General features: G+C 44.2%; 1 protein-coding gene across 1 annotated transcript; it reads right to left on the reverse strand.

Annotated features, from left to right (window-relative positions):
• Positions 1-3,200: 3,200 nt before the first annotated feature.
• Positions 3,201-7,935, reverse strand: LOC119319142 (translation initiation factor IF3-1, mitochondrial-like). The gene is made up of 8 exons (XM_037593627.1): positions 7,682-7,935; positions 7,498-7,594; positions 7,356-7,423; positions 7,156-7,254; positions 6,019-6,075; positions 5,537-5,605; positions 4,684-4,752; positions 3,201-4,559 (listed from the first exon to the last, which is right to left on the reverse strand). Exons 1-8 carry the CDS (start codon positions 7,850-7,852, stop codon positions 3,513-3,515), a joined length of 1,677 nt encoding a protein of 558 aa, XP_037449524.1. The 5' UTR covers positions 7,853-7,935; the 3' UTR covers positions 3,201-3,512.
• Positions 7,936-22,097: the final 14,162 nt, after the last annotated feature.

Here is a 22,097-nt window from a genome sequence, read left to right on the forward strand (position 1 = left end):
CCTTGCCTCGCAATTTTTTGTTGTTTTCATTTGAAACTGCATACACTGCAAAAACCTTGGCTCACAAAAGTGTTTGGTTTTTATTTGAAACTGCATATTGGACCGAACAAAAAGCACAACCGTTATACAAGGATAACCATGTCGTTGCTAGTTCACCAACTTCCACTATTTAAATATTGACCACATGCGTGCATACACGCCACAACAACATACCACTACCTAATTAAGCTTGTTGCTCCTTTATTGACATGGAAAAACCGCACTTCGGTTTCCTTACCAAATGGTTGGGGCTCGAATGTTCTAGGTTTTTATCCCACATTCCATATTTGTGAGCTACCCTTCTTTGTGTGCATTATTGCTCCCTTGCCTCCAGTAAATAAACTACATGTCCTTGCCTCGATGTTCTTTACTTCCTCTCCCAAAACCTTGGTGAGAAAATGCTATTATTATTTATTGAAACCGCATACTAAGCTGAGCAAGAAGCACAGGCATTACGAAATGGCTGATCAAAGGCAAGGTGGAGCTTATCTGCTCGCGGCTCCTTGCTGCTTGTAACACTCGACCTTCGGCTTGCTGGCGAGAGGCCAGTATCCGGTCAGCGGAGGCGATGTTTGATGGCTACCACGGTGTGCTTGAAGCTTCAGGATACAGCCGGCTTCAAGATTTGTGGTGCGTGCTCCCCCAGTCGGCGGTGATTTGGCTATGTGCCCCATATGAAATTCTGATTGTGTTTTTTTGTTGCAGTTGTATGCATCTGGAACTTTCTGATCATAATCTGTACCATGGTGGTTCTCGAAATAAAAACCATATACTCCATCCGATCCAAATTAATTAACTGACGCAACTATAGTACAACTTTGCTACAAAATTGTACTAAAGCTGGTCAATTAATTTTGATCGAGGCGAGTTCTTACCGCGGTTTTCTGAAAATTATCAGATATGTGGAAGGTATGTTTAAACTCAGTGGGAGCAGATGCTATGTGTGTGTATAGCTGATAATAAGATATTTTTAGAGCTTTTTTCTTCATACGTATTTTTTAAAAAGGAGGATAACCCTAGCCTCTGCATTAAGCGATGCACACATCCATTTTTTTTCTTCATACATGCCTGGTCTGTAAAAAAATGGCAGTAATACAGACCAGGTACAAATCTAATTGAAAACACCGGAAGCGCACATGTGCAGGCCCTTTGCAAATGAACTCAATAATTGCCTGGGCGGAAGCGTTGATTTATCAATGTATTTACATGCACGAAGCTCATGCCAAACATCGAAGGCTAAGGCCATCTCCAGTGCTGACGCCTGAAGGGTTTTCAGATGTTGAAAACCGTCCAAAAAAGCTTGTCCCAAGCTTGTCCTCAAATGGATGTATCTAGCACTAACTTGATGCTAGATACATTCATTTGAGGGACAAGCTTTTCCCCTTTGCAACAAGAAAAGGGGAACGGGCCCTGGGAGCTCGATTTTCAGGAAAGCATCTACAAACAGTTGCGTGGTCTTTCGTTTTTGTGTGTGTGTTTTTTCCGTGAGGTTTTTATCGGCTTTTGTGGTGGTTTTCTTGCTTTTTGTGTTTCTTCATCCTTTTTTTCTATTTCTTTTTCCCGTTGTTTTATTTTCCTTCTGTTTTTGGTTTTTCTATTCTATGTTTCTTTACCGGTTTCCTTCAGTTTTACGATCTTCTTTTTCTTTTCTTTCCTCAAATACATGCCAACTTTTTTCAATACATGCTGTACTTTTTTGTGCATGTGTATTTTTTGATACACGTTGAACATTTTTCAAATACATGTTTGAAACATTTTCTTAGAATAACTGTTAAATATTTTAAAATGCTCGTCAAACATTTTCTGATAAAATATTATTTTAAATGTCATGATCGAATTTTTTTTCTAAATGTCAGTAAGAATTGGATAATATGAAACATTTTTTTCGTATTACATGGGATAAAATAAATAAATAAATGTCACAAACATTTTGTTTTGGAACGTGTGAAATTTTTGTAAATGTAGTGCCTTTTTTTAATGGTAAGACATGTTTTTATTTTACATTGTATGAACATTTTAAATAATGTCATTAATATTTTAGGAAATGCGTGAACATGTTATCTGAATGGTAAAAACCTTTTTTCTAAATTATGCGAACGCTTTTTGAAATTTAAGTAAGGCAGTTTTTAAATATATAAAAATACAAACAAAACTAGAAAACTGGAGAACAAAAGTGAACGAATTAACTAATGTGCTGGCCCAGTAACGCGTCACACAGAGGCGAGGCGACACTTACACTCGCTGCGATGAGCTATAGGCGTGCCCGGAGGATAATTGGGTTGTTGCATCAATTTTCTTCTTAGACTCAAAAAGAGAGTTCCTTCTTTTATCTTTTATATATCTCTGCATCTTAAATGGCAAGATACATCCAACTGCAAAAAAAAAAATCCACATGTGGCGTACCTAGTTACAAATTGGGTTGATGCTCCCAGCTTGCAACTTGAAGAAAAATAAATGGCCAACCCAAAGACTTGAGATTCACTTGATTTATTGATTTGAGAAAGAATCTAGGAGAAAAGAGGTAGCACGCACATTCAAAGACAGAGACAGGGATTTGGAATAAGAGTTAGAGCAAATACATTAAAGTGACATAAACAGACTATAAGGACTAAAATGTTATATCTTTGTTTAGTTGGAAGAGAGAGAAGAGGAGAGAAGGAAAACAGGCCGTTGACCAGCTATAGCACTAGAAGCCCTGTTCAAGAATTCATCCGATTAACCAGTTAACTTGCCGATTAATCCCTACTCATAGGGTCCCGAGTAGCTGATTACCCGATAAATCGTCCGATTAATTGATTAAATGGCCGATTAACTTGCCGATTAGCCTATTAATTCCCTACTCACCAGCCCACCGAGCAACTATCAGTTAACGATTTCCTCAACAATGACTAGAAGCAAGACACTTTGTGAGATTGTGAGGTGGGTCAACTATTAATAAAATAGTACATATTTAAAACTTACTTGTACAATCTGACTATAAGATTAACTCTAAATGACATGGCAACTCCTTATAGCCGATTGACGAATGTATTATAAACCATGCTCTTAGGGAAGACAAAGATAATTATTGTCCAATTAATTCACCAGACAGATTCAACAAGTATTGCTTGGTGCTGTCGTAATATAGGTCACACACACCACAGACACTGCATGGGTTCATCTTGTGCTTACATAAGGATCAACCAATTAATGATGTTCATCAATTATTTATTTAGACCGAGTAAGTAATAACAACAAAATGGTAGTGCACAGTGCGATGATAGACAAGCAGATCAGTGCTCCTGACCTCAAGTTACATCGCTTGCTAGTCAATGGACAGACGCGTGTCACCCAAACATTCTCAAATAGACAGCCACCGCGAAAAACACATCCTCAAAAGCGGAATATTAGTTATTTCCTCTCTTGTATCATGGCTTTCGCCACAAAAACCTAGTATCGTTCTTCGCAAGCGTCGCCGCCAGCCTCGTTCTTTCTCATGAGCTTCCCTTTTTAGGTTTACTGAATATTCCGAAGCTTTTGGCCGGGCCGGTATCGGCAGGCTTACCGGCACCACCAGACGCAGGACCGCCGTCCGCCGTCTTGTTCGGCTCGGATGCCGTGGCTGGCATTCGGCTGCTGAATACGCCCACGCCCCTGGCTGCTGTCGAAGCAGGGTTCCCGGCTGATGGCTCGGCGTTCGGATTCGATTGCTGGAACTGCGGCCGCTGGCTGCTATACGGCGGGACATGGCTTCCTCTCTCGTTTCCCCTCGGATCCTGCTGCGGGGGTCTGCTGCCTTGGCTGAACTTTGGGGGCGGCGGGCCAGGCTGTTGCAGAGGTGGCCTTTGGTTGTCCTGGGGACGGCGATACCTGTCTTCGTTGTTCTCGTTTCTTCTCAGGTCTTGCTGTGGGGGTCTTCCTTGGTTGAACCTTGGCGGTGGTGGGCTCGGCTGTTCCAAAGGAGGCCTTTGATAGCGGCCTTCATGTTCACCTCTCCTAGGGTCCTGCTGTGGTGGTCTGCCTTGGCTGTCTACGCCTCCGGGCTGCTGCCTACGGCTGGCATACCTGTTGGTCTGCTCGGGTGTCATGCCTTCATTAGCCTTAGCCTGCTTTAGCTTCTCCATTTCAGGGCTACCATTCCTGGAACCAAGTCCATATTGCGATGGTTGTGGTCCACCCTGACCAGGGTTAATCCTGTTTCCTCCAGCACCAATGCTCTTGTCCAAGTTACCGCGGTTGTTGCCTCTAAACCCTCTATCTTGCCCTTTCTTTTGCGGTGAAGATTCACGGGGGGTATAGGCGGGAGTTTTGTCAACATCCTCAGCTTCCAGACCATGTTCACTTGTGTTGTCCCCGCTATCAGTAGCAGCGGGTGGCGATTCGGAGGTAGCGGTGCGGGGGGTGCCTTTGCTTGCGTCTTCCATGGCCTTGCTTGCTTTCTTTCCACCTTTCTTGGTTGCAAACTTCACGTGCCTGACAATAACATATGCATGCTTGGAGTCCAAATGCGGCCCGCTTTCCACGGTACAGACATCTTGAATCTGTTGAATCAGTGAAATCTTAGAAAGAGATAAACTTTCATAGGCAGCAATTCTTAGTGTCAATTTTGTAGTCAAGGATAAAAAAAGGGGCCGGGAACAGTACAGTACAGAAGGGAGTACTCACCAGTCCTAATAAGCGAGATAGCGGTCCGCCTAAATCTTCGGCTTCGTTACCTGCGGGCATCGCCATGCACTGCCAAAGAGGAGCATCACTCAGTTCTTCACAGCTTGTTGTACCCAAGAATATAATAAGGTAAACATATGCATATGAACATCGCCAGATCCAATATATAGATATGAAGGTTTTAATAGTCCGTAAACGAAAATCCAGTTCAAGATGTTGGTTAGCAGTTCAAAAGATTGTGCCAGATACTATCGTCTTAGGTAAAAATGAAAACAAAGTCCATCAGGTAAATATTGCTTCAGGTGAAGACAAAGGGACAACATGTTATTGTGATTCTCCATGAACAGTTTAGATCGAACAGAAAAATTTATTGCTTCAGGTGAAGAGAAAGGGACAACATGTTATTGTAATTCTCCATAAACAAGATATGACAGACAGGTTTATTCCCAGAAAGTTCCTCCTGGATAATAAACTACTTCATCCCTCTTACCATTATATAGGCACAAAAGGAGACAAGGAGAACCATGCACTTAAGAGTTTGCTACACTTAAGCTACTTACAGAACTGAACTGAAACCCATGATTGGTTCCCGATCATAATCATTGGTTCCTATATATCCATAACTTTCGGGGCGACAAAAGCCCCCCTAATCATTGCACACTGTTTGGTTCCCCTTGTCCAGATATAAGGTTTCCTTGGGGATTGCCCAGTAAACTTAGTATAAAAAGAAGTTAAAAAGCAAAACCCACAGATAAGATGTATTAAAATCCGTGTTGCAGTTGCTTGGGTTGTCACCAAAGATTTACAGAACCATACAATAAAATAAAACTAAAAAGTACGCGAGCGCTCTTACCTTCACCCTGTAACCACGGTCCATCAGCCTGGTAATTGCATCTGCTTTCACCTTCAAGTCTTTAATTTCCTGCGAACAATAATTTATGTGTCTCAACAACACCCCATGACACAAGGCCTCCATATTGAATACAATATATCTATGACTTTGGAAATGAGTGAGCTCAACTAGGTATAGGCCCAAACAAACATGAAAAAAGGGCGTAGCAGTCCAATCAAGCTGTTACTACAGCTAAAAGGTGGCAATCAATCATGCATTGCACATCTGAACAAAAACGTTAAGTAGAACAACAGAACATTCATTATTACTGCCAGAAAGCAACTACCAATGTTTTCCTTTGAAATACTCCCAAAAAACGTCTTACATTTTGAGACAGAGGGAGTAGTAGTAGTCAAGCATGCATTCCATATAAAAATAAAGAATCATGAAAGATGATAATCTGCAATTATTAACGAAAGGTTAAAACAAGCAAGAAAACTTACTGTTTTCGCCTTAAACCGCACTTCTTTGATATCTCCAACACGCAAAGTAATAGCAGACTGCAGAAAATCAGATGCAAAATAAGGAGAGAGATTTGCTATTTTCATTAAGATGTGAGAGATCAAAGCCCATTGAAGGTGCACGTTATCATGACTTATGCAGAAGTAATATAAACATGGAAGGAGATACAATGGTTAACACTGTTTTCCCTTGCTCAGTTTATAAGGCTACATTTAGCACAGCGTTACTTTTCAAGGGCACTTCAATATTTCTATTGTGGACGCAATAGTTACTCGAAATCATCTTTTTTTTTTGAGACACAATAGTAAAATCTTACTGGGATTAGTAAATAATCATCTGTCTAATTATACCCCAACACAAAAACACAGCAACCGCAAACGGGCTCTGATTACGGAACCGAGTGCCAGCTCTGACCATAACCAGATGCCGTTGTTTTTTTGTAGAAACCAAAGACTTATCTGTGTCTTTTAAAAGACACTATCACTAGAGCGAGCGATAGTTTCTGTCGCTGAACTGGTTGTTGTTTTAACAAAGCACTTCTCTGAACACAGACCAAGGAACCGTTAGTTCACAATACAATGGTCTGACACAATTATAATTTACAAACATGGAAGGAGATATATGATTAACACTGTTTTCCCTTGCTCAGTTTTTAGGGCTACATTTAGCATTGCGTTGCTTTCCGAAAGCACATGCATATTTTCTAATCTGGACGCAACAGTAAGTAGAAATCATCTTTTGTTTTATGACATGGCAGTAAGATCTTACTGGAATGAGTACATGAGTTCTCCCGACTTATTAGACTCCAAGACACAGCACAGCAACCACAAATGGGGTCCGCCTGATTACACAATCAAGTGCCTTAGCACAGCAGAAAGTAACAGAGGTGAATCTGGCTATGTTCAACATCTTGTGTACATTGTATTGATATGAACATAATATGTTTGTGTAGAAGACAAAGATAATAGCACTAGAGTGAGCGATGGTTTCTGTAGTTAGTTCACAATCCTACGATCTGAACACGTTTACAAACATGCTCTGTTCCAAGCATTTCAACTCAACTCCAGCAGTGACGACACGACAAATTCACCGAGGATGATTTGACCACGCATACATACCTTGGCTTTTAGGCGCTCTTTGTCCTTGACATCCTTGATGTACTTCTCCTTGTGGAAGTCCATGATCTTGCAAACCGGAGGGTCCGATTTCCGGTCAACCTGCGACGAGGTAACCATGAGAAATGGGCACAACCGAATAAGTATACGAACATGCCGACCCTCGGGCAGAGCTGAAGAAGAAAATGGAAATGAGGTACTACCTCAACCAGGTCCAGCCCCATCCTGGCAGCCATCTGGAGGGCCTCGTGCCTGGGGACAACATCATGCCCTGCAGAAATCGGGGGGAAAATCGGATCTTCAGCATCCGAATGGCGAATGGAGAAGGAAGGGGATCGTCGGCACCTTCGTCAGTGACGAGCCGGAGGAAGGGGCCGGTGATGTCGTTGTTGAGCCGGGGCCCGGCGTCGTCGTCGTCGTCCTTCTTGACCGCCTTCTTGACCTTCCGAGCCACAAGACAAAGATGATGAGAGGAGGAGAGCTGACCAACCTAGGGCGACAGACTGAGGGAGGGAGGGGGGAGACGTACGTGCTGGGGCGGGGCGGCGAAGGAGCGGCGGGGGACGGTGACCGGGCGGCGGAAGGACGGAGGCGGGGGCGGGGGAGGCGTGAGGGTGGGAGGCGAGGCGGCGGCGCGGCGGAGGCAGTATGATGCCTGGGAGCGGACGGCGAGGGACCCGATGGCGCGGCGGAGAGCCATGGTTGGCTTCCCCTCGGCGGCGGAGATCGGCGAGGAAGGAGGGGAGGGGAGTCGGCCGAGGGAGAAACCTCCACGCCGAGGGCCGGATCAGCAGCCCATGAGGCTACACCAATGAGCGAGTGTAAGTCAAGCGAAGCCCATTTCACTCACGGCCTAGTGGCCTACTATCGTTTCACCTCTCTCTTTCTCCAAACATAAATCTTTTTTTTTGTCTCAAAAAAAAACATAAATCTTTTTTTGAGATACACATTCGTTTTGTTTTTTGCATAATTATAGGCATGAGGATGTAAAAGAAAAGAGATAAAATGTCAAGGTATATACTAAATCCCATATTATGAAACTGAAACTCACGAATATGTGTGTAACGCAAATTGTTCGGTTGCGCTACACGGGAATCATATGAACTACCAACTCAAATGCCAACAACCGTATCGCTCTCTCCCTCTCCAAGAAAAAGACAATCATTGGTGATGGTTTCTCCCCTTGGCAAAAGCCGGTGAGACCGCGGTTTCCGCCTCCTCAGCTTGCTGCTCCAGTGGCGGGTGGAGGAAGGGTCATGGTTCTCTCATGTGCTTTTTTCCACTGTGGAGTTGGTCTTTCAAGTGGTGGCACCGGTGGGATGTGAAAGGTGTCACATCAAATAAAGTTGCCTTGGCTTCTTCCTCATCACGACGACCCTCTCCATGGCAGCGTCGACAAGTAGATGGCCTTGTCATCTCACTGTCTGCTTGGGCGGTGAGATTAGGTTTTATTTTCCTATCCGGTTGTTGTTGTCGTTCGCGGTGGTGTCGGGGACCCGGATGAGATGGAGTGTCTGGAATAAGACCATTGGTTCGAGGGCTGCATATCTAGCGTTCTTCCCCGACTATGTCAGTGGTATGCGGTGGATTCGGGTCTAGGTTAGCATGGGTATGTGTCCCCGGTCGACGTGCCACAATGACATGTGCTTTGATGCTTGTAGTAGGCATGTTCATCGACTCTGAAAGCCTTTATGGTGATGGTGTTTCCCTGGATCTAACGACAGTGGATGTTGTGCATCTTCTCCGGTGAAGGCCTTGGCGGCGTTGGGTATTGGCTACAACCGTTAGTTTTGGTGTGTGTGCAAGAACCCCTATGAACCTTCTTGTATTTTTTTTCTCTCTGTCTTGGGGTCCTCTCTGCATAATTTTCAGGGAATTTATCAACCCTAGATTTCTCTGGCTGTCTCCACGTGTGTTTGTACATGTATTCTGATTGTTGAAGTATGACATGCATAGTTTACCAGAAAACTGTTTAGCATCATACAATGGTTGTCATGAAAAAAATTCTAGACGTTTAAATTAAATAAATAACACCCTTTGGATTTTGCATACAAAGTTGAGTTGACCGTGGCAGACAAAAGATCACAAGAAAACAAATCGTCTGGAGTTTTTGTGAAATTTATTCAAACCAATGAGACTAGTGTTCGGTCCTATAAACCCTGACGACTTTGACATGAATTTTACTCCTTTTCCTAAATGGAAGTATTCTCCGCTTGCCATGTGGACTGGAATTAATGAGATAGTTTCGTCCCAAATTATTGGAAAACCCTAATTTCAAGAAAATAAAATAGCGTAAAATCATCAACTTCCCGGTCTAATAAGGGTATGTTTAAATAAAAAAATATAAACCTTTGAAGAAAAATCCAACTTCATGAAACACGGGAAAATTAAATATTGTGAACAAAAAATAAGGGGTTCTTTCAAAAATATTTTGTGGGAAAATACTGGTTTCTTTTCTACCAAATAAATCTTAAAAACTTCAATTCAAAGCCTTTTTTACTCGTTCATTCATGCACATGGCACAACATTCTATTAAAAAAATCACATCCTCAATTGTTAGATTTTGCTTTGAATTTTTTGTCCTGAATTTTCTCATAGAAGTGTAGGCTTTTTCCCTCACTTTTTCTCATAGAGGTTGTCCCACACTTTTGCTTATTACTCCGAAACTGCGATGACGGGGCGAGGCTGACTTGGTGATTCATGTCCACTTATGTGGGCACCAAAGAAGAATATATAGCAGGTGGGTTGGGGCATAAAAATTAAACTAACACTTTATAGTTTGGAAAAGATAAAATGGGCTTTGGTCAGTACTAGAAGGGACTCCCGTGCTTCGCTGCACCGAGAATATAAATGTGTTATGTGGTAGCTGTACAATGAACCATGTCATTGAGTAATATTTTTGCATGGGCATGTAATGAGCACCTGATAATTCCAAAGGAAGAACAGAAAAGAAGTGCATCACCGTATTGAATTGCATATCTTGTTCATAACTTGGAAAAAACAACAACGATGATCCACACAAAATTCAGTGACATGTTCAACAAACCATAATTCTCATTCAGGACTTCTAGTAGACCGGTAGATACATACTTTACAAACTAAACATACTCAACATAAAATAAGGTTGCTATCTTCCTTGCCTCTCCCTTAAACATGACTTTGATGTTGTTCATCAATTGTTTCATCCACAACAGTCTCGTGCCCCGGGCATTTCATGCACTCCCATACATCAATAAAAATATGTTTTTGTACGAACCAATAACAATAAACAACACAGAAAGAACATTTAAGAAGATTCCTCACATTCTTTACTACACTGAAGCAAACAATATATGATCTTGTCATCCCAAGCAAAAGATAGATCTTTCTCGAAAAAAGCAAAAGATAGATAAACTTAATTATCCGAGGACACAAGCTGCTTTATACTGGATTGCTAGCATTCCCAATTTCACTAAGTAAGCATGGGAATTTTCAGTAAGAGGTGGCTTTCAGCATTAAGTAAACCATAAGGTAGCTGAGCTATCTTTCTCTAAGGACACAGTATGCATGTATCTTCGAGCCACCGTTCTGATGCAGCCTTTCAGCATTGTTCCACCATTAGAAGGGCTGAGCGTTCTTGGCTGCGCCGTTGGTGTTGTTAGAGTTTCAAAAATAAAATTTGTCTGTTGTCTGGTTTGGCACCTGAGTGAACTAGTGTGTGTTTTCTTAGACGGTGAGAGGATGGAAACAGTTGACCCAGTCAAAATCATGAATCAAATCCACCTTAACTGAATCGTTGCCCAAGTAAAAATTGGAAAACAAATCCGAAATTGAGAACCTCAGGTGAATGAGAGGGCTCACAAATTGGTGAGTATGGTGTATTAGGAAGATGTATTGGTAGGGCCCGGCGGGAGGTCGAGGAAGGTTTCCAGCAGGACCTGGATTGATCGTCCAAGCATCATGGCATGGTCCATTCCACTGTACCCGAGTTCAGTTTAGCTCATCTGAATGAATAAAGAAACCTTTCATGTGGGATCCAGAGCATACAGAATTACAGATACAGTGCAAGCAAACGTGATTATAAACAAATACATTTCCACGGATGGCAATCAGTCAATCATTTAGGCACCACGAACACACACTAGCTAGTAGTACTATAATCGTCGCTAGCCCAGCTAACTCTGAGCAGATCCTGTCACCAGATACTCAGATCCGATCGATGAGGCCAAGAAAAATACGAGTGACAGCCATGCCATGCCATGGATGGCAGCAGCGGCTCTCTTCCTACTGCTGTCGTCTGATTTGCAGCAGCTGCACCAACATTACTTGCTGTATCATCATCATCATCATCATCATTATAATAAGCCAGCAACAACGACATCAATCAATAATGATGATTAATTAAGCATCCTAGCTAGTGGCATCGTGTAGTACGTACGTGCTACTGCTAATCATAATCATAATGTTTCCCCTGCCTGCTTTGGATCCTTGCTGCTAAAACCCCATCCAGCCTCCCCTGCAAGATGCCACACGAACTTGAAGGCGCTATCTATCTTGTACGTATCCTATAAGCAAGTGGACGGCTCATTGGCCCACACCACATGTATTCAGTGCCTTGCTGGTTGTTGTGGAGTGGGCATTTTTGGCTCCCAGCACCCTGGAAGCTCTCTTTGCTTTCAAACCGTTTTTGTACAGCTAGGTTGATGAATCCAAATTAAAGTACTCCATCCGTTCCAAAATACAAGCCCTTTTAGCGATTCCAACATGGAACACATATAGAGTAAAATGAGGTGAATCTACACTTTAAAATAGTCTATGTACATTCGTATGTAGTTTGTATCGAAATCTCTAAAAAAGTCTTATGTTTTAGAAACGGAGGGACTAGTGTGCATATATGCACAGTAAATATGTCAGATAGATACACATGCTTTTTGTTAAAAGTTTTGGCCATGAAAAGAGGGAAAAAAAGACAAAACATAGTGATGGAGAGAAATGCCCGGCCCGACCCCCTTTCTTCATCGGCCGTGCCATTCGTCAACAGTAGTGGAAGGAGATATCTGCAAGGTTTCCATGTATATGCATGTGTAGGCGGTGTTTTGCCTTTGACGCGGCTAGCGTGATGCCGTGTTGGAGCTCAGGTCCGGTGGTGGTGGAAGGGGGATCCGGTGGTAGTCTCGTCAATAAGCTCACATGTTACCAGGATCTGGTGCATGCCTTTCCTCACCGTGGGAAGGAGGAGGAGATGTGGAATGGGAGGGAGCATGTGTCCGACGAGCTTGTAGATCAGTTCATCATTGGAGCTCAATCGCAATTGTGCGCGCGTTGGAGCCATGGCGCCAGCAGGACCACCCTTCCATTTTGGGAGAATCTTCTCTTCTGTTCAGCATCAGGTTTCTAATGGCCCATTGATGTACCATATGGTAGAATGATGACTGGTTGGAGTGTCGATGTTCTCTAAAGTCGCCTCCATTCTCTCCTTCCTGTTGTCGTGCCATAGGCGCGCGAGGGGGGGGGGGGCAGTTTGCACACAACTTGGCATATATCTCTCTTCCATCTGGTTAGCAGTCGGTGATGGAGTGGTAGCCGACCCATCATACCAAGTGGTTTCATCCTCAACTATGATGCCCTCGGTCGGTGTTGCATAACATTACAAGGACGGGACTGCAATTTTTGCATCATGATCTCAACTCCTTTTTTCAAAGTCAGAAGTGGTCTATAATTTTGCTTTCTTTGGAGCATTGGCGTTCTTCTGTTCTCTCCTCCCCATCGCCATGTCATAGGGGAGGCAGTTTTGGCACAACATGGCATCTACTTCTATTCTACCCGGTCAGCAGCCGGGGATGTGTTCATCCCTGAAGATGATGGGTTCGGATCAGTTCTGCACACTATTATAAGAATGGAATTCCAATCTCGCTTCATGACCTCGACTCCTTTTTAGTGTTAGGAGTGGTCTATAATTTTGCATCTTCGAGGACCCCCGGTGTAAAATGGACTGGTATACCCCCTTCGATTCTTTTCGCTTGCGTATAACGTCCAACTGCCACCCGAGGGCTCATGCAAACCCTAGCCGCCGCCTCCCTCAACTTATCCCCCCTCCTAGACTCCCTATCGCTATCGGAGGAGGCCGAAGTGCAAAGCTTGCCCAACATACAGTTGTGGCAGGCTCGCGTCCTTATTTTGCACGGAGGCCTCCAGCAGGAAGGCGTCGGCGGCCCTAGACGACATGAAAATGACGACGGAACACAACATTTCTTCTTCCTTTCTGGTGTCACCCATTCCTTATCTTTACTCAACGCTTCTCCTTTCCTAACGAGGTGGAGGACGGCAGAATCGGGACGGTAGGTGGGTCTTGTTGGAAATATGCCCTAGAGGCAATAATAAATTGGTTATTATTATATTTCCTTGTTCATGATAATCGTTTATTATCCATGCTAGAATTGTATTGATAGGAAACTCAGATACATGTGTGGATACATAGACAACACCATGTCCCTAGTAAGCCTCTAGTTGACTAGCTCGTTGATCAATAGATGGCTACGGTTTCCTGACCATGGACATTGGATGCCGTTGATAACGGGATCACATCATTGGGAGAATGATGTGATGGACAAGACCCAATCCTAAGCCTAGCACAAAGATCGTGTAGTTCATATGCTAAAGCTTTTCTACATGTCAAGTATCATTTCCTTAGACCATGAGATTGTGCAACTCCCAGATACCGTAGGAATACTTTGGGTGTGCCAAACGTCACAACGTAACTGGGTGGCTATAAAGGTGCACTACGGGTATCTCTGAAAGTGTCTGTTGGGTTGGCACGAATCGAGAGTGGGATTTGTCACTCCGTGTGACGGAGAGGTATCTCTGGGCCCACTCGGTAGGACATCATCATAATGTGCACAATGTGATCAAGGAGTTGATCACAGGATGATGTGTTACGGAATGAGTAAAGAGACTTGCCGGTAACGAGATTGAACAAGGTATCGGGATACCGACGATCGAATCTCGGGCAAGTACAATACCGCTAGACAAAGGGAATTGTATACGGGATTGATCGAATCCTCGACATCGTGGTTCATCCGATGAGATCATCGTGAAACATGTGGGAACCAACATGGGTATCCAGATCCCGCTGTTGGTTATTGACCGGAGAACGTCTCGGTCATGTCTGCATGGTTCCCGAACCCGTAGGGTCTACACACTTAAGGTTCGATGACGCTAGGGTTATAAAGAAAGTTTGTATGTGGTTACCGAATGTTGTTCGAAGTCTCGGATGAGATCCCGGACGTCACGAGGAGTTCCGGAATGGTCCGGAGGTAAAGATTTATATATGGGAAGTCCTGTTTTGGTCACCGGAAAAGTTTCGGGGTTTATCGGTAACGTACCGGGACCACCGAAAGGGTCCCGGGGGTCCACCAAGTGGGGCCACAAGCCCCGGAGGGCTGCACGGGCCAAGTGTGGGAGGGGACCAGCCCCATGTGGGCTGGTGCGCCCCCCCCACAAGGGCCCAAGGTGCCTCCAAGAGGGAAGGGGGGCAAACCCTAGGTCAGATGGGCCCTAAGGCCCACCCCAGGTGCGCCTCCCCCTCTCCCCCTTGTGGCCACCACCCAGATGGGATCTGGGGGCTGCCGCCACCCCTAGGGAGGGAACCCTAGGTGGGGGCACAGCCCCTCCCCTTCCCCTATATATACTTGAGGTTTGGGCTGCCCAAGACACACGAGTTCCTCTCCTTCTTGGCGCAGCCCTACCCCTCTCCCTCCTCGTCTCTTGCGATGCTTGGCAAAGCCCTGCTGGAGTACCACGCTCCTTCACCACCACCACGCCGTTGTGCTGCTGCTGGATGGAGTCTTCCTCAACCTCTCCCTCTCTCCTTGCTGGATCAAGGCATGGGAGACGTCACCGGGCTGTACGTGTGTTGAACGTGGAGGTGCCGTCCGTTCGGCACTAGGATCTCCGGTGATTTGGATCACGAGGAGTACGACTCCTTCAACCCCGTTCTCTTGAACGCTTCCGCTTAGCGATCTACAAGGGTATGTAGATGCACTCTCCTTCCCCTCGTTGCTGATTTCTCCATAGATAGATCTTGGTGACACGTAGGAAAATTTTGAATTTCTGCTACGTTCCCCAACAGTGGCATCATGAGCCAGGTCTTTGCGTAGATTCTATGCACGAGTAGAACACAAAGTAGTTGTGGGCGTTGATATTGTTCAATATGCTTACCGTTACTAGTCCAATCTTGATTCGGCGGCATTGTGGGATGAAGCGGCCCAGACCGACCTTACGCGTACTCTTACGTGAGACTGGTTCCACCGACTGGCATGCACTAGTTGCATAAGGTGGCTAGCGGGTGTCTGTCTCTCCCACTTTAGTCGGATCGGATTCGATGAAAAGGTCCTTATGAAGGGTAAATAGAAATTGGCATATCACGTTGTGGTTTTTGCGTAGGTAAGAAACGTTCTTGCTAGAAACCCATAGCAGCCACGTAAAACATGCAAACAACAATTAGAGGACGTCTAACTTGTTTTTGCAGGGTATGCCATGTGATGTGATATGGCCAAAAAGGATGTGATGAATGATATATGTGATATATGAGATTGATCATGTTCTTGTAATAGGAATCACGACTTGCATGTCGATGAGTATGACAACCGGCAGGAGCCATAGGAGTTGTCTTAATTTATTTATGACCTGCGTGTCAACATAAACGCCATGTAATTACTTTACTTTATTGCTAACCGTTAGCTGTAGTAGTAGAAGTAATAGTTGGCGAGACAACTTCATGAAGACACGATGATAGAGATCATGATAATGAAGATCATGGTGTCATGCCGGTGACGATGATGATCATGGAGCCCCGAAGATGGAGATCAAAAGGAGCAAAGTGATGATGGCCATATCATGTCACTATTTGATTGCATGTGATGTTTATCATGTTTTTGCATCTTATTTGCTTAGAACGACGATAGTAAATAAGATGATCCCTCATTAAAATTTCAAGAAAGTGTTCCCCCTAACTATGCACCGTTGCGAAAGTTCGTCGTTTCGAAGCACCACGTGATGATCGGGTGTGATAGATTCTTACGTTCGAATACAATGGGTGTTGACGAGCCTAGCATGTACAGACATGGCCTCGGAACACATGCAAAACACTTAGGTTGACTTGACGAGCCTAGCATGTACAGACATGGCCTCGGAACACAAGAGACCGAAAGGTCGAGCATGAGTCGTATGGTAGATACGATCAACATGAAGATGTTCACCGATGTTGACTAGTCCATCTCACGTGATGATCGGACACGGCCTAGTTGACTCGGATCATGTAATCACTTAGATGACTAGAGGGATGTCTATCTGAGTGGGAGTTCATAAGATGAACTTAATTATCCTGAACATAGTCAAAAGGTCTTCGCAAATTATGTCGTGGCTCGCGCTTCAGTTCTACTGTTTAGATATGTTCCTAGAGAAAAATTAGTTGAAAGTTGATAGTAGCAATTATGCGGACTAGGTCCGTAAACTGAGGATTGTCCTCATTGCTTCATAGAAGGCTTATGTCCTTAATGCACCGCTCAGTGTGCTGAACCTCGAACGTCGTCTGTGGATGTTGCGAACATCTGACATACACATTTTGATAACTATGTGATAGTTCAGTTAAACGGTTTAGAGTTGAGGCACCGAAGACGTTTTGAAACGTCGCGAAACATATGAGATGTTTCGAGGGCTGAAATTGAGATTTCAGGCTCGTGCCCACCTCAAGAGGTATAAGACCTCCGACGATTTTCTTAGCCTGCAATCTAAGGGAGAAAAGCTCAATTGTTGAGCTTGTGCTCAGATTGTCTGAGTACAACAATCATTTGAATCGAGTGGGAGTTGATCTTCCAGATGAGATAGTGATGTTTCTCCGAATTCATTACCACCAAGCTACTAGAGCTTCGTGATGAACTATAATATATCGGGGACATATATGGTGATCCTTGAGATATTTGCGATGTTTGACACCACAAAAGTAAAAATCAAGAAGGAGCATCAATTGTTGATGGTTGGTGAAACCACTAGTTTCAAGAAGGGCAAGGGCAAAAAGGGATGCTTCATGAAACGGCAAATCAGCTGCTGCTCTAGTGAAGAAACCCAAGGTTGAACCCAAACCCGAGACTAAGTGCTTCTGTAATAAGGGGAACAGCCACTGGAGCAGAATTATCCTAGATACTTGGTAGATGAGAAGGCTGGCAAAGTCGATAGAAGTATATTGGATATACATTGTGTTAATGTGTACTTTACTAGTACTCCTAGTAGCACCATGGTATTAGATACCGGTTCGGCTGTTAAGTGTTAGTAAACTCGAAATAAAAGGCTGCGGAGTAAACGGAGACTAGCTAAAGGTGAGCTGGCGATATGTGTTGGAAGTTTTTCCCAAGCTTGATGTGATCAAGCATCGCACGCTCCCTCTACCATCAAGATTGGTGTTTGCGTTGAGCATAGACATGATTGGATTATGTCTATCGCAATACGGTTATTCATTTAAGGAGAATAATGGTTACTCTATTTATTTGAATAATACCTTCAATGGTCTTGCACCTAAAATGAATGGTTTATTGAATCTCGATCGTAGTGATACACATGTTCATGCCAAAAAGATATAAGATAGTAATGAGAGTACCACCTACTTGTGGCACTGCCACGTAAGTCATATCGGTATAAAACGCATGAAGAAGCTCCATGTTGATGGATCTTTGGACTCACTCGTTTTTGAAAATTTTGAGACATGCGAACCATGTCTATTGGTGTATATGCATGAAGAAACTCCATGCAAATGGACCGTTTGGACTCATTTGATTTTGAATCACTTGAGACATGCAAATCATACCACATGGGCAAGATGACTGAAAGCCTCGTTTTCAGTAAAATTGAACTAGAAAGCAACTTGTTGGAAGTAATACATTTTGATGTGTGCAGTCCAATGAGTGCTGAGGCGTGTAGTGGATATCATTATGTTCTTACTTCATAGATGATTTGAGTAGATGTTGAGTACATTTACTTGATGAATCACGAGTCTGAATTATTAAAAGGTTCAAGTAATTTCAGGGTGAAGTTGAAAGATCGTCGTGACAAGAGGATAAAATATCTATGATATGATCATAGAGATGAATATCTGAATTACGAGTTTGGCACAGAATTAGGACATTGTGGAAATTGTTTCACAACTAATACAGCCTGGAACACCATAGTGTGATGGTGTGTCCGAACATCATAACTGCACCCTATTGGATATGAGTCATACCATGATGTCTCTTATCGAATTACCATGATAGTTTATGGGTTAGGCATTAGAGACAACCACATTCATTTTAAATAGGGCACCACATAATTCCGATGAGATGACACCGTATGAACTATGGTTTAGAGAAACCTAAGCTGTCATTTCTTAAAAGTTTGGGGCTGCGACTCTTATGTGAAAAAGTTTCAGGCTGATAAGCTCGAACCCAAAGCGGATAAATGCATCTTCATAGGACACCCAAAACAGTTGGGTATACCTCCTGTCTCCGATCCGAAAGCAATAAGGGATTGTTTCTAGAATTGGGTCCTTTCTCGAGGAAAAATTTCTCTCGAAAGAATTGAGTGGGAGGATGGTGGAGACTTGATGAGGTTATTGAACCGTCTCTTCAACTAGTGTGTGGCAGGGCACAGAGAGTTGTTCCTGTGGCACCTACACCAATTGAAGTGGAAGCTTATGATAGTGATCATGAAACTTCAGATCAAGTCACTACCAAACCTCGTGGGATGACAAGGATGTGTACTACTTCAGAGTGGTACGTAATCCTGTCTTGGAAGTCATGTTGCTAGACAACAATGAACCTACGAGCTATGGAGAAGCGATGGTGGGCCTGGATTCCAAAATGGCTCGAGGCCATATAATCCGAGAGAGAAACCATATATGAAAACAAAGTGTAGACTTTGGAAGAACTACTTGATGGTCGTAAGGCTATTAGGTACATATGGATTTTAAAAGGAAGACGGACAATGATGGTAAGTATCACCATTAAGAAAGCTCGACTTGTCGTTAAGATGTTTTCCGACAAGTTCAAGGAGTTAACTACGATGAGACTTTCTCACTCGTAGCGATGCTAAGAGTCTATTGAAATTATATTAGCGATTACTGCATTATTTATGAAATCTTGCAGATAGGATGTCAAAACATTGTTTCCTCGACGATTTTCTTGAGGAAAGGTTGTATGTGATACAACCGGAAGGTTTTGTCATCCTGAAAGATGCTAATAAGTATGCAAAGCTCCAGCAATCCTTCTAAGTACTGGAGTAAGCATCTCGGAGTTGGAATGTATGCTTTGATGAGATGATCAAAGATTTTGGGTGTATACAAAGTTTATGAGAAACTTGTATTTCCAAAGAAGTGAGTGGGAGCACTATAGAATTTATGATGGACATATTGTTGATCAGAAATGACGTAGAATTTTTGGAAAGCATATAGGGTTATTTGGAAAGTGGTTTTCAATGGAAAGCCTGGATTAAGCTACTTGAACATTGAGCATCAAGATCTATATGGATAGATCAAAACGCTTAGTGGTACTTTCAAATGAGAACATACCTTGACATGATCTTGAAGGTGTTCAAGATGGATCAGTCAAAGAAGGAGTTCTTGCCTAAGTTGTAAGGTATGAATTTAAGACTTAAAGCTCGACCGCGGCAGAAGAAAGAGGAAGGACGAAGGTCGTCCCCTATGCTTCTGTCATAGGCTCTATACGGTATGCCATGTTGAGTACCGCACCTGATGTGTGCCTTGCCACATATCTGGCAAGAGGGTACAAAGGTAATTTAGGAGTAGATCACCAGATAGCGGTCTAAATTATCCTTAGAGGAATAAGGATATGTTTCTCGGTTATGGAGGTGATAAAGAGTTCGACGTAAAGAGTTACGTCGATGCAAGCTTAACACCTATCCGGATAGCTCTGAGTAGAGATACCGGATACGTATAATGGAATAGCTCCAAGTAGAACAGTTATTTGAAATGGCTCCAAATGTAGCGTAGTAATTGCATCTACAAGATGACATAGAAATTTGCGAAGTACATACGGATCTGAATGTTGCAGACCCGTTGACTGAAACCTCTCTCACAAGCATAACATGATCAAACCCAGAACTCTTTGGGTGTTAGTCACATGGGGATGTGACCTTGAGTGTTAATCACATATCGATGTGAACTGGATTATTGACTCTATTGCAAGTGGGAGACTGTTGGAAATATGCCCTAGAGGAAATAATAAATTGGTTATTATTATATTTCCTTGTTCATGATAATCGTTTATTATCCATGCTAGAATTGTATTGATAGGAAACTCAGATACATGTGTGTATACATAGACAACACCATGTCCCTAGTAAGCCTCTAGTTGACTAGCTCGTTGATCAATAGATGGTTACAGTTTCCTGACCATGGACATTGGATGTCGTTGATAACGGGATCACATCATTGGAAGAATGATGTGATGGACAAGACCCAATCCTAAGCCTAGAACAAAGATCGTGTAGTTCGTATGCTAAAGCTTTTCTAAATGTCAAGTATCATTTCCTTAGACCATGAGATTGTGCAATTCCCGGATACCGTAGGAATACTTTGGGTGTGCCAAACGTCACAACGTAACTGGGTGGCTATAAAGGTGCACTATGGGTATCTCCGAAAGTGTCTGTTGGGTTGGCACGAATCGAGACTGGGATTTGTCACTCCGTGTGACGGAGAGGTATCTCTGGGCCCACTCGGTAGGACATCATCATAATGTGCACAATGTGATCAAGGAGTTCATCACGGGATGATGTGTTATGGAACGAGTAAAGAGACTTGCCGGTAACGAGATTGAACAAGGTATCGGGATACCGACGATCGAATCTCGGGCAAGTACAATACCGCTAGACAAAGGGAATTGTATACGGGATTGATCGAATCCTCGACATCGTGGTTCATCCGATGAGATCATCGTGGAACATGTGGGAGCCAACATGGGTGTCCAGATCCCGCTGTTGGTTATTGACCGGAGAACGTCTCGGTCATGTCTGCATGGTTCCCGAACCCGTAGGGTCTACACACTTAAGGTTCGATGACGCTAGGGTTATAAAGGAAGTTTGTATGTGGTTACCGAATGTTGTTCGGAGTCCCGGATGAGATCCCGGACGTCACGAGGAGTTCCGGAATGGTCCGGAGGTAAAGATTTATATATGGGAAGTCCTGTTTTGGTCACCGGAAATGTTTCGGGGTTTATCGGTAACGTACCGGGACCACCGAGAGGGTCCCGGGGGTCCACCAACTGGGGCCACAAGCCCCGGAGGGCTGCATGGGCCAAGTGTGGGAGGGGACCAGCCCCAGGTGGGCTGGTGCGCCCCCCCCCACAAGGGCCCAAGGCGCCTCCAAGAGGGAAGGGGGGCAAACCCTAGGGCAGATGGGCCCTAAGGCCCACCCCAGGTGCGCCTCCCCCTCTCCCCCTTGTGGCCGCCACCCAGATGGTATCTGGGGGCTGCCGCCACCCCTAGGAAGGGAACCCTAGGTGGGGGCGCAGCCCCTCCCCTTCCCCTATATATACTTGAGGTTTGGGCTGCCCAAGACACACGAGTTCCTCTCCTTCTTGGCGCAGCCCTACCCCTCTCCCTCCTCGTCTCTTGCGATGCTTGGCGAAGCCCTGCTGGAGTACCACGCTCCTCCACCACCACCACGCCGTTGTGCTGCTGCTGGATGGAGTCTTCCTCAACCTCTCCCTCTCTCCTTGCTGGATCAAGGCATGGGAGACGTCACCGGGTTGTACGTGTGTTGAACGCGGAGGTGCCGTCCGTTCGGCACTAGGATCTCTGGTGATTTGGATCACGACGAGTACGACTCCTTCAACCCCGTTCTCTTGAACGCTTCCGCTTAGCGATCTACAAGGGTATGTAGATGCACTCTCCTTCCCCTCGTTGCTGGTTTCTCCATAGAT

This window comes from Triticum dicoccoides, chromosome 6A (assembly GCF_002162155.2).
Source record: "Triticum dicoccoides isolate Atlit2015 ecotype Zavitan chromosome 6A, WEW_v2.0, whole genome shotgun sequence".
Taxonomy (NCBI): Eukaryota; Viridiplantae; Streptophyta; class Magnoliopsida; order Poales; family Poaceae; genus Triticum; species Triticum dicoccoides.

Bases quoted from the DNA above. Each gene is read 5' to 3' on its own strand.
- LOC119319142 (XM_037593627.1), bottom strand. From the start codon at position 7,852: ATGGCTCTCCGCCGCGCCATCGGGTCCCTCGCCGTCCGCTCCCAGGCA. The intron at 7,424-7,497 runs GTGCCGACGATC...CGATTTCTGCAG, and splicing joins CCGGCTCGTCACTGACGAAG to GGCATGATGTTGTCCCCAGG. The intron at 5,606-6,018 runs GTAAGTTTTCTT...TATTGTTCGCAG, and splicing joins TGCGGTTTAAGGCGAAAACA to GAAATTAAAGACTTGAAGGT.